The sequence below is a fragment of the Triticum dicoccoides genome, chromosome 7A (assembly GCF_002162155.2).
Source record: "Triticum dicoccoides isolate Atlit2015 ecotype Zavitan chromosome 7A, WEW_v2.0, whole genome shotgun sequence".
NCBI lineage: Eukaryota > Viridiplantae > Streptophyta > Magnoliopsida > Poales > Poaceae > Triticum > Triticum dicoccoides.
The window spans coordinates 96,897,866-96,910,434 of NC_041392.1; the positions used below are offsets into that span (position 1 = coordinate 96,897,866).

A 12,569-nucleotide genomic window follows, 5' to 3' on the forward strand; every position below is an offset into this window, starting at 1 on the left:
GCTGCTCGATGAAGTGGACAGCGGCGGAGCTCCTGGACACGGTGAGACGGCGTGGGGTGGTCGGAGGGCGTGGCTACGGCGAGGGGGTGGCGGCGATGGCGTCGGCCATGGCTGGGGCGTGCGAGGGGAGGAGCTGGAGAGGAGAGGGGGTGTCTGGGGGGTTCGGGGGAGAGAGAGAGGCCGATCCACGTCGTCACCTGGCGAGGGGAGCGGCGAGGCGGCGAGCAGGTGCGTGGCGCACGCCGCGGTCGCCGTCGGGCACCTGCCTGCCTGCCTGGCCGGCAAGCAGCTCGCTGGAGCGGTGCTGGGCTGGGCCGGCAGGTGGGCTGGCTAGTGGGCCTGCGGTGGCGCCAGGTAGGGTTTTCCCTTTTTTTCTATTTCTGTTTTTAATTAATATATCTGCAACTTTGTTGAATTAAATAAAATACCTAGGCAACTCCAAAAATCACCAAACTACTCCTGGTCCATAGTTGGATTATTTCCAACATGAAACATTTTAGTTTGGAGATATTTGAGCATTTAAATATTTTATATTATTTTAAATGCCCAAATTCAAATATCTATGATTTAATTCAAAAACCCTAGGATGGCCTAGGAAAATGTGCACCACTTTTGGCAGAGGTTCTGAACCAAGGCAAAAATGATGGGCATTTTAGAAGGGCATTTCAGGTTCATTGAAAATTATTTTAGTAAACCCTAGTTGGTTTCAGAGGGGACTGGGGGTTCTGTCATCCCCATTTCAAGTTTCTGATGAAAGATTAAACATGATGCAACACTCTAATGCATGACTAGCTAGGTTGTGACAACTCACCCCCACTCAAAAGAATCTCGTCCCGAGATTTGGGTTCCTCCGAGAAGAAGGCGGGATACTCGAGTCGAAGACGATCCTCCCTTTCCCAAGTTGCTTCATCCTCAGAATGGTGCGACCATTGAACCTTGAGAAACTTGATATTATGACGTCGCGTGGTACGTTCGGCTTGATCGAGGATACGAATGGGGTACTCTCGATATGTAAGATTATCTTGGAGATCAAGCGTTTCTTGGTCCACTTCACGGATAGGATCCGAGAAGCAACGCCTGAGTTGAGAAACGTGGAAGACATCGTGAACTCTGGAGAGGTGCGGAGGTAGTTCCAGCTGGTAGGCAACTTCTCCTCGTTTGGCAAGAATGCGAAAAGGTCCAATGTAACGAGGAGCCAATTTGCCTTTGATACCGAAACGATGGGTTCCCTTCAGAGGGGTGACCCGAAGATAAGCCTTCTCGTCAACCTCGAAAGTCATAGCCTTATGTTTTCGGTCATATTGACTCTTTTGACGGGATTGGGCTGTTTTCAACTTTTCACGAACGATACGAACTTGTTCTTCTGCTTCCTGAATCATATCCGGGCCAAAGAATTGTCTTTCCCCGGTCTCTGACCAGTTAAGGGGTGTTCGACATCGTCGTCCATAGAGAACTTCAAAAGGGGCTTTACCCAAGCTAGATTGATAGCTGTTGTTGTAAGCGAATTCGGCAAATGGAAGGCACTTCTCCCAGTCCATTCCGAAAGAGATAACGGAGGCTCGAAGCATGTCTTCTAGAATCTGATTGACGCGTTCCACTTGACCACTTGACTGGGGGTGGAAAGCGGTGCTAAAAGAGAGACGAGTTCCCATAGCATTTTGGAAACTTTCCCAAAATCGAGAGGTGAAAAGACTTCCTCGATCCGAATTGATTTCCAAAGGAACACCATGGAGAGACACTATTCGGGAGATGTATAAGTCTGCCAGCTGACTAGCGGTTATACTCTCACGAACAGGTAGGAAATGAGCTACTTTGGAAAGACGATCGACCACGACGAAGATAGCATTATTCCCTCTCTTGGTCCTGGGAAAACCGGTAATGAAATCCATACCAATTTTATCCCATTTCCATTCAGGAATAGCTAAGGGTTGAAGGGTGCCAGCAGGCCGTTGATGCTCTGCTTTTACACGACGACAGACGTCGCAATTTGCAATATACTGAGCAATTTCTCTCTTCATCCTAGTCCACCAGAACCTCTGGCGTAGGTCCTGATACATTTTAGTGCTACCGGGATGAATGGTGAGAGGAGATTCATGAGCTTCCTTAAGGATCAACTGCCGTAGATGCTGGTTCTTGGGAACCACTAGACGGTTCTCAAAGTACACAACACCATGATCATTTGTGGAGAAACAACTAGCACCTCCGCTAGCAATGTTCTCTTTGATTTTAGATATTCCCTTATCTCTCTTTTGGGCAGCGATGATTTGATCCGTAAGAGTAGGTTTTGTTACCAAGGTGGAAAGAAAACCTTGAGGTACAATGTGAAGGTTAAGCTTCCGAAATTCATCATGGAGAAGCGGTTGACTTTGTTGTAACATCAGGTTGTTACAATAAGATTTACGACTTAGCGCATCAGCCATGACGTTGGCTTTCCCTGGGGTATAGGTTATTCCTAAGTCGAAGTCTGTGATCAATTCAACCCAACGTCTCTGCCTGAGATTCAAATCCGGTTGGGTGAAAATATACTTCAGACTTTGGTGATCAGTGAATATTTCGCAACGATTACCGAGGAGGTAATGTCGCCAGGTCTTAAGTGCATAGACTACGGCTGCAAGCTCTAGATCATGAGTGGGATAATTCTCCTCATGTGGGTGCAATTGCCGTGAAGCGTAAGCAATTACGTGTCGATCTTGCATGAGAATGCAACCTAGTCCTTGTCGCGAGGCGTCGCAGTAGATAACAAAGTCCTTGGAGAAGTCTGGCGGTACCAGTACGGGAGCAGAGGTCAGGCGTCTTTTCAGTTCCTGAAAGCTGTGCTCACATTGTGGAGTCCATTCGAACTTCTTATCTTTCTTGAGGAGTTCGGTTAGAGGTTTAGCAACTTTGGAGAAGTTCTCGACAAAGCAACGACAATAGCTCGCTAAGCCCAGAAAACTCCGAACTTGCTTGACCGATTCAGGTGGAGTCCAATCAAGGACGGCTTGAACTCGTTCAGGGTTAACAGCAATACCTTTACCAGATATTACATGACCCAGATAGGTCACTTCTGACAACCAGAATTCACATTTTGAAAATTTGGCATAAAGGCGATGCTCTCGAAGTTTCTTCAACACTAGCCTTAAATGTTCGGCATGTTCTTCCTTGTTCTTGGAGTAGATGAGTATATCATCGAGATAAACTACGATGAATTTATCCAAATACTCCATGAAGATTGAGTTCATTAACCGAGAAAAGGTGGCTGGAGCGTTGGTTAAACCGAAGGACATGACGGTGTACTCGTATTGGCCATAACGAGTAACAAAGGCCGTTTTAGGAATGTCCCCGTTTCTGATTTTGATTTGATGGTAGCCCAACCTCAAATCCATCTTGGAGAAGACTGAGGATCCAGCGAGCTGATCATACAGATCGTTGATCCTGGGAAGTGGATATTTGTTCTTGATTGTGACCAAATTGACAGGTCGGTAATCTACAACCATCCGGTCCGTACCATCCTTTTTCTTAACGAATAGGACGGGGCAAGCCCACGGAGATGAACTAGGGCGGATGAAACCCTTTTTCAAGGATTCATCGAGTTGTTTCTTAAGCTCGGCTAGTTCTAGGGGTGCCATCTTATAAGGTCTTCTAGCGATCGGAACGGTTCCTGGAATGAGGTCTATCACAAACTCAACATCCCTGTCAGGTGGAACACCTGGCAATTCCTCTGGGAAGACATCCGGAAAGTCACGGACTACCGGAACGTCCTCAAGGTCTGGCAAAGGGCTGGCGTTAAGAGAATATAATTGCCGCTTGGCTATTCGGGTCAAGACATTGACTATCTTCCCCGAAGGATGGGTGAGTTGAACAGTCCTAGAGAAGCAATCGATTTTGGCTTGATGAGCTGACATCCAGTCCATACCCAAAATGATATTAATATCTGAAGATTTAAGGGCTATCAAAGATGCAAGGAAAACAAGTCTGTCGACTTGGATCTCATTTCCATAGCTTACCCTAGAGGTCTGCCATCTAGATCCAGGGGTAGAGATTTCCATAGTGGATGGCATGTCACAGAATGCAACGTTATGCAAACGAGCATAATTTTCAGATATAAAAGAATGAGAGGCTCCTGTATCGAAAAGAACAGATGCCGGGTGGCAATTAACAAGAAGCATACCGAGAACGACGTTGGGATCTTCTTGAGCTTCTTCGGCAGAGACACAGTTGACATGGCCACGTGAAGCGGTGACCGGTTTGGCATGGAACACCTTCCCTGTCGGCTTGCCACGGCCAACAGCTTTAGCAGATTGATTGGGGTTGGTCTGGGGACACTCACGCATATAATGACCAGATTCCCCACACTTGAAACAAGTCACGGAACTGGTACATGGAGGAGCATTATTGGTTGGACCCCCATAGGGCTTGGCTGGAGCAGACTGTTGAGCGGGGCGAGGCGCCTGGAAAGATGGCCTCGGTGTGAACCTGGGTGGCAGGGCGGTATTGGGTACCCACACGCGGCGCTTCTGAGGACCAGCACCGGATGAGGAACCCGTGTCACGTCCATGCTTGCGTGTTGCGTCATAGTCGGTCTGACCAGTTTCAGCACTGATGGCTTTATTGACAAGTTTCGAAAAAGATGTGCACTCATGCAGACGGAGGTCGCGGCGAAGCTCAGGACTAAGGCCCTTTCGGAACCTTGCTTGCTTCTTGGCGTCAGTAGACACTTCCTCAGTTGCATATCGGGCGAGATTACCAAACTCCCTGCTATAGGCATCCACAGAAAGTCGGCCTTGGGTGAAACTGCAAAATTCCTCACGTTTACGGTCCATGAGACCCTCCGGAATGTGATGTTCGCGGAAAGCCTCGCTGAATTCAGCCCAAGTTGTGACATGGCCCGCTGGGCGCATAGCTCCATAATTCTCCCACCATAGACTGGCGGGGCCTTCAAGATGATATGCAGCAAAGGTGACCTTGTCAGCCTCCGCTACCAGCGCGGAACGCAGTTTGTGAGAGATACTGCGAAGCCAGTCATCAGCGTCGAGAGGCTCGACGGAGTGGTGGAACGTGGGTGGATGCAATTTGATAAAATCACTGAGTGACACCACGTTAGCCCTCTGATGGTGTGCTGTATTCTGTTCAATACGCTCCAACAAACGGTTTGTCTCCCGCTTGTTTCTCTCAGCTTCCATCATCACCTCGGCTAGTGAAGGAGGATGAGGCAGATTTTCATTCCTGGCTTCACTGCCTTCGGCCTGCTCTTGGGAAGCAGGGTTGGCGCGCGTGTTGACCATCCTAGGTAAACAAGACAATGATTTAGTCAGAATGATGAAATTCCGACATGGGATACATAATGTAAGAAATAACTCGGAATGCGAGATGATCATCCGTATGACATGGTAGATACAGAAACTGCTTCTTTATTCCATCGTCATACACACCATACAAGGTTTAGTACAAGACCAAACAAAGTACTATTACGGTGAGAAAAGGATTACATCTCATCGGAGGCATTCCAAGCTCCTATACATTATTTTTCTACACCTCCGGAAGGAGTACAAACTAGGTCATATCCCACGAGTCACGGGGAGCTTGTGGACCATAGGGGCTAGGATGAGGCCTTGGACCAACAAACGGTGGCCTGCGGGGACCGCGAGGTGGGGTGATGCCTCCTACATCACGCCAAACCATCACGTCTGGCAGAGCAGATCTCACAGGATAGAGATCGCGCATATCTGAATATCCAGCTTGCACTGCCGGTGCGAACCGAGTCAAAGTGGCCCAGTGGTCAGCACGGGTATTGAAGAGCTCTAACCTTAAGGCCCGATTTTCACGGTCCTTATCCTCGAGCATCTCAGCAGTGGTGCGAGTCCGTGAATCCTCCTGAGTGGAGTCAGCATAGATAGCCTGGAGATACCCTTGTGCTCCCGGAAGTGATCCTGGCATATACCGGAAGTCAGAGTCCCGAAACAGACCAGATCTGACTCGCATAATGGTCATCATAGAGTAGGCGGCGTCCTGCACAGCCATCTCAATAGTAACCCCGAGTCCATAGGAGCAGTGAAGAGGCTCGGTAGATCCAGGATAAGATGGAAATATCCTGACAGTGCAGAGATACTGGCTTTGATTGAAGTCTCGGAATTGCTCTTCGACCGTGTACTCAGGATACCAGCGGTATCCAGCCTCAGTCATTACCCTGACCAACTTAGCAGTATGGCCGGGTACATCTAGGCATCGAGTCAGGCGAACCACTTGATTGAGGTCGCGAGTGGCCATCTGAAAGCACAATTATAATGCAAAGGCATTAGAATTTCTAGCAAAATTTCGGCAGCATAACAGCTGTAAATGCTCAAAAAGGATTTTGAGACATTTGACAAAGGATTTCGTACACACTCAACATCATCATATCAAGTTCTGAAACCATTCTGGCAACATGATGTGGTAGTAGAACTGAACTAGGCTTGTAACCATCAAACTTATAAGGTACTACTGATTAGTAACTCGTGATCCTGATAGAGAGAACAGATCCTAATTTCTTAACCCCCGGTGGAAGAATGGACTGACTCAGATCAGAAAGTCATAAGGTATAAGGAGTAAAAAGAGCCTTACGTTCCAACCCACAAACAATTCCCCTACATATAACTAAAGAATTTCTAGACTCAACGTCGACCAGTTTGGCTTGGAGAACCTACAGGCAGTCCGGCTCTGATGCCAACGCTGTCAGGACCCCGACTCGATGTCACATCGATCTAGCTGGTAACACCTCATATCACTTTGCGGCCTCACGCACGGTATCCCCACGGGTGTCGTCTTACCTTTTCCCGGGACCGTTTGCGCCTTTTGGCTCACGTATATGATAGTGTCGCTAGCATCCATATGATAAAGAGCCCGGGCTGACATGACTAGTCGTAAACCCAAAGTAGCACAGACTTACAGGGACAGGCATCCATGACCCAGCTTCGAACGTGTCGGTCATCAGCAAGTGGGTCCGGGCTGTAGCACTGGGCTAGCAGGACTCCGGTAAACCGGGCTGTAGCGGGCTAACAGGACTCCGGTACTCAAAGCGTGACATTTCCCCGAAGGGACAGACACAGGAACGAAGAAGGACACATGCCGGCCAGCCTAAGTGTTCCAGAGCAGTAGCAAGCTACCATGGCTCAGCGGTAACACTAGGAGACATTTCCCGGTAAGAGAGGCTACTAAAGATAAACAACTAGATAGTCAGATCCCACACATACCAAGCATTTCAATCATACACACAATATGCTCGATATGTGCAAATACAACGAAGCATCACAACATGACTCTACGACACAAGTACTTTATTTAAGGCTCAGGGAGCCATACATATCATACACACAAAGGTACGGGTCTCACGACCCAACATACAAGTCATACAGTCATACAAACCAGCAGCGGAAGTAACTTGTCTGAGTACAGACAACTAGTAAAATAAAAGAGGCTTGGAAAGCCTAGCTATACTACGTGGTCCTTCACAAGCTCAGGGTCACCACCTGGGTCTTTAGCCTACTCGTTGATGTCAACGTCTACATAGAACCCATCAGAAGGGGTTGCAGCGTCTTCTGTAAAAATGTAGATTATAGCAACATGAGTACAAAGGTACTCAGCAAGACTTACATCAGATCCTACATACATGCATAGTATCAAGAAGGTTGGTGGAGTTATTGCAGCAAGCCAGCTTTGACTCTTGGCTAGGCTATCCTACGATACTCCAACTTGAAATAGTTTTGCGCACACGAGTCCACTATTCACCACTTCAATACACTACCGAGGATCCACCTCCGTCTTCCTATGGAAGAGCCATCCTCGGCACTCACACTTATCTTGAGGCTTTTAGTAGTTTCCATTTACTTGTCTATGAACTGTATAGGCAACCAAGTAGTCCTTTACCGCGGACGCGGCTATTCGAATAGATCATGTTAACCCTGCAGGGGTGTACTTCTTCATACATGTTTCCACCACTTAGCGTCTGCACACGACATGTGCTCGGCAGACTTCAAGCGAAAGCCGACGTGGGTGTAGACCACGACCTACCTAAACACTTAAGCCTCTAGTCCAGGTTTATCGCCTATTCAGGTTCCATCCGCAGGGAGTCCGGCCGAGGTTTCCCATACGTCCCCGAACGATGTGAACAGGGTTCCCGAGATACCTAACGGGTATTCGGTACACCCGGCCACGTACCTACCGCATCACAGCCCACCCCTACGGTCAGCGCTGTCCACGGCCTCCAGTAGGCTACAAACACCAGAAACTACTTGCAACTCCTGGACAGAGAGCTAGGGTGAATAAGAAGTCGAGCGGGGTCATATTTCAGGGCCCAATGTATGGTAGTAGCTGATTCTTAAATCACACATACAGATCTCAGTGCTTAAGGTCGGCTTCAATAAAACAACCCACCATGTACTCCTACATGGCCTCTCATCGATACCTTTACCAAATCGTGTTCACCACACCACTCTCATTACCGACATAATCATTTCACTCTAGCCCATCACCCAGATGAACCAGACCTGACACGACTCTAAGCATAGCAGGCATAGCAAGGTAGGAACAACACAAACATATGGCTCAAACAACTCCTACACATGCTAGTGGGTTTCATCTAGTTACTGTGGCAATGACAGGTCATGCAGAGGAAATGGGTTCAACTACCGTAGCACACAGCAGTTTGAATCGCGTTGTCTTAATGCAGTAAAAGAGAGCAGGAGCGAGAACATGGGATTGTATCGATATGATCAAATGGTTGGTTGCTTGCCTGATGGTTCGTTGCACGGATACGGTTCTTCGCTAGGGTAATCAGGGTACTCTTCGGGGACGGAACCTGCCGCAGAGAGCACCGATACACAACATTACCAAACAATATGCAACAATATGATGCATGCATGAAACATGGCAATATGAGTGTGTTGGGCTAATGCAACTAAAACCAGAAGGGTTTGAGCAAATTTGAATCAAAGATTCAAATTTCAAATTCAAATATGGCCTTTTAAAGTGCTTTTCCTTGTTCTGATTAAAACATCAATTTAACTTGTTTGATCATGCATGAAAATAGTACAGATGGATAGATTGGATTTTTCTGATCATTTTTCATATATAATTTGTCCAATTTGGAGTTACAGAATAAAAGTTATGAATTTTTGAAGTTTAAATAATATTCTGGAATTTCCTGATTTAATTTAAATCCAGAAATTCAATTACTGCGTCAGCCTGACGTCAGTGTGACGTCAGCAGGTCAACGGAACTGGTCCAGGTCAAACCTGACAGTGGGTCCCGCGTGTCAGGGTGATTATTTTAATTAAAACTTAATTAAAACTAATCCTGTTTAATTAACAGGGCTGGGCCCCACCTGTCATTGACTCAGAGGAGTCAACCAGGGCCCACCCGTGGTCAAAGTCAATGTCGGCTGCCGGCGTTTAGTCGCCGGCGAGCCTGACGCGGCGGCGGGAGTGGTTTTGGTCGTTTCGGCCACCAAATGGATCGCGGAGGCCACCGGAGTGGAGCTGAGGGCAACCCGCAGCTCTTGGCGGAGTCCGTTGGGGTCGGGGTGGCCGGAGTCGACGCCGGCGACGACTTTGGCGGCCACCGAGGTTCGGTCGGAGGTGAACTTGGTGCTAGAGGGTTCGGTGAGGCTCGTGGAGTGGCTAGCTAGGTGCTGTGGAACGCGGTGAGCAAGATGGACACCATCTTGTGGCCGGAGGATGACCGGGAGCACGTCGGCGACGAGCTCCACGGCGGTGGGTGCGGTTGAGCTCCGGGAGGTAGCTACACGGCTCGGGAGCAAGAACGGAAGGGAGGGGAAGATGGCTAAGCTCACAGTGAGTGCGACGGAGTCCTTGGTGCGGCCGGAGATGGACCGGAGCGACGACGGCGTTGAAGGGGATCTCCGGCGACGGTGAGCTCGGGCGAGGTCGGTGCGGTGGTCTCGGGCGTTGCGAGCGCTCGGGGCTCGGCTGCTCGATGAAGTGGACAGCGGCGGAGCTCCTGGACACGGTGAGACGGCGTGGGGTGGTCGGAGGGCGTGGCTACGGCGAGGGGGTGGCGGCGATGGCGTCGGCCATGGCTGGGGCGTGCGAGGGGGAGGAGCTGGAGAGGAGAGGGGGTGTCTGGGGGGTTCGGGGGAGAGAGAGAGGCCGATCCACGTCGTCACCTGGCGAGGGGAGCGGCGAGGCGGCGAGCAGGTGCGTGGCGCACGCCGCGGTCGCCGTCGGGCACCTGCCTGCCTGCCTGGCCGGCAAGCAGCTCGCTGGAGCGGTGCTGGGCTGGGCCGGCAGGTGGGCTGGCTAGTGGGCCTGCGGTGGCGCCAGGTAGGGTTTTCCCTTTTTTTCTATTTCTGTTTTTAATTAATATATCTGCAACTTTGTTGAATTAAATAAAATACCTAGGCAACTCCAAAAATCACCAAACTACTCCTGGTCCATAGTTGGATTATTTCCAACATGAAACATTTTAGTTTGGAGATATTTGAGCATTTAAATATTTTATATTATTTTAAATGCCCAAATTCAAATATCTATGATTTAATTCAAAAACCCTAGGATGACCTAGGAAAATGTGCACCACTTTTGGCAGAGGTTCTGAACCAAGGCAAAAATGATGGGCATTTTAGAAGGGCATTTCAGGTTCATTGAAAATTATTTTAGTAAACCCTAGTTGGTTTCAGAGGGGACTGGGGGTTCTGTCATCCCCATTTCAAGTTTCTGATGAAAGAGTAAACATGATGCAACACTCTAATGCATGACTAGCTAGGTTGTGACACAGGGGAACTCCGTGACCTGCATCTGCAGCAGCGCGTCGGCGCGTCGGCAGAAAGGACCAGCGTAGGCGACGGCGAGATCCGCGAGCAGCGCCGGGGTGATCCCCTCCAGGTCTAGGGCGCAGCTGGCGGACGCCCCCACGAACGGCACGCCCTCGTCGGTGCACTTGATGCGGTGGTCGGCCCCGGCGAGGCGGCCGCACACAGGGCGGTAGTAGACGAGCGCTCGCGAGAGCGCAAGCTTGACGGTCTCGATGGGCTTGTCGATCGGATGGTCGAACATGAGGATCGATGTGACCGCGAAAGGGGTGATGCGCTGGTCGAAAGGGGAGAGCTGGACGTCGCCGGCCGGCGCCCGGGGTTCGGCGGGGTACACGACCACCGGCGAGGACTTGCTCACCACAACGCTCATCGCTATCGATCTGCCCAGCCCAGCGCTGCCACAAGGAGGATTTGCTTTACTTTATTTCGTTTGTTGGTCTTTGATTTTTTATTGGGAAAAACTATACCTAAATACTCAATCGTGCAGCTAGCTGCGCTATTACGTTGTGGGTTGTTATCAGCGCACGCACTATCCGACAAACCGCACACGTCGCTCCCTTCCAAAAAGAGCCAGCACACTGATCCATCCGTTCGCTATCGCTCTCTATCAAGAAAAAAAATACCTTATCCTTATCCCTTTCCCCGTCTCACCACGGAGGTGGAGAAGAAGCACGGGAGCACGCCGGCGCGACGCCTGGGAGGTCGATGTGGAGGCGGCGGATCGGACGAGCCCGACGAGAGGTCCGCCGGGGAACTGGAGCTGCAGCGCCGCCGGCTTTTCCTCCCAATTTCTTGGAGCGGAGCTGGAGCGATGTCGCCGCCGGCGTCGTCGAGCCGTCGAGGCACCTACTCCTCTTGTGCACCGTGATTTGCCTTCTCATCCATGTTGGCCGCGAGGGTTTCTGCCCCGCCGCCGGGAAGCCGTGCGCGGAGTCTGCACATTAAGGTGTTGGGGACGCCAAAGACAGAGAAGAAGGGCAATGGAGAAGCCGATTTGTCGTTGGTTAGAGGTAATGGTATTCCAGTTTAGAAGTATGGGTTTGGGGATCATCCCATTTGATTGCGTGCTTAGGTATTGGTTGCTGGCAGCCGGGCCATATTGCTTATGCTGCAGCGTGATGCCAATGTTCTGCTCGTGAACATTTGTACTGCTGTATAAAAAACGAGAGATGATAAAAGACACACTATATTTGTACTCCTAGATCCCCAAGTCTGAGATCAGCTTGCTAGATGTGTGTACTAGTTTCAGTTTCTCGAGTAGAAGAACATGTGAGTAAGGAAACTAGATTTGTTTGTGTGTTGCTAAGTCTGTACTAGTTTCTAAACTAGAACAAGTTCTTGTTGTTTCTCGAGTGTCTCTGACATGGGGTTAGGTGGATGGATGGGTACATATATCTAGCAAATGAACATGTGTTTTGATTAAGTCGATTGATGCAAGGTGTTCATCCTTTTCGCGGGAAGTTGCCTACAGAAATAGCACATGTTGGATAACCCTGTGTGTGCGTAGTTGCTCAAGTTTTTAATATGGTTGCCTGGAATTAAGCGGAAGGTTGCTTTAACTTTTACTAAATCCATAGGGCCTGGAAACAAGAGGGAGCGGGGAGGGGGGTAAGATAGTTGTCCACAAAGGTTATTCAAGTTGCTCATATATTTTTCTGTCTAAAATAGACAATCTAAGTAGTAATGCTAGGGACATCTACTTGCTTCTGCTAGAACAGTTTCTCACTTTTTGTGTTTCTTTGTAATTGAGTTGCTTTGGTTTTTGCTACAACATGCGAGAAGG

At 49.4% G+C, this 12,569-nt stretch overlaps 1 protein-coding gene and 1 long non-coding RNA gene across 2 annotated transcripts in view; one reads left to right on the forward strand and one right to left on the reverse strand.

Annotated features, from left to right (window-relative positions):
* Positions 1–11,224, reverse strand: part of LOC119331278 (acyl transferase 15-like) — a 15,801-nt gene extending 4,577 nt beyond the window's left edge. The window contains exon 1 of the mRNA XM_037604449.1: positions 10,751–11,224. Coding sequence (XP_037460346.1) covers positions 10,751–11,156 — 406 coding nt within the window. The 5' untranslated portion in view covers positions 11,157–11,224. The remainder of the gene's footprint in view (positions 1–10,750) is intronic.
* Positions 11,225–11,379: 155 nt separating this feature from the next.
* The window catches only part of LOC119327397, a 1,973-nt gene continuing 783 nt past the window's right edge, over positions 11,380–12,569 (forward strand). The window contains exon 1 of the long non-coding RNA XR_005158500.1: positions 11,380–11,796. This is a non-coding gene — a long non-coding RNA (uncharacterized LOC119327397). The remainder of the gene's footprint in view (positions 11,797–12,569) is intronic.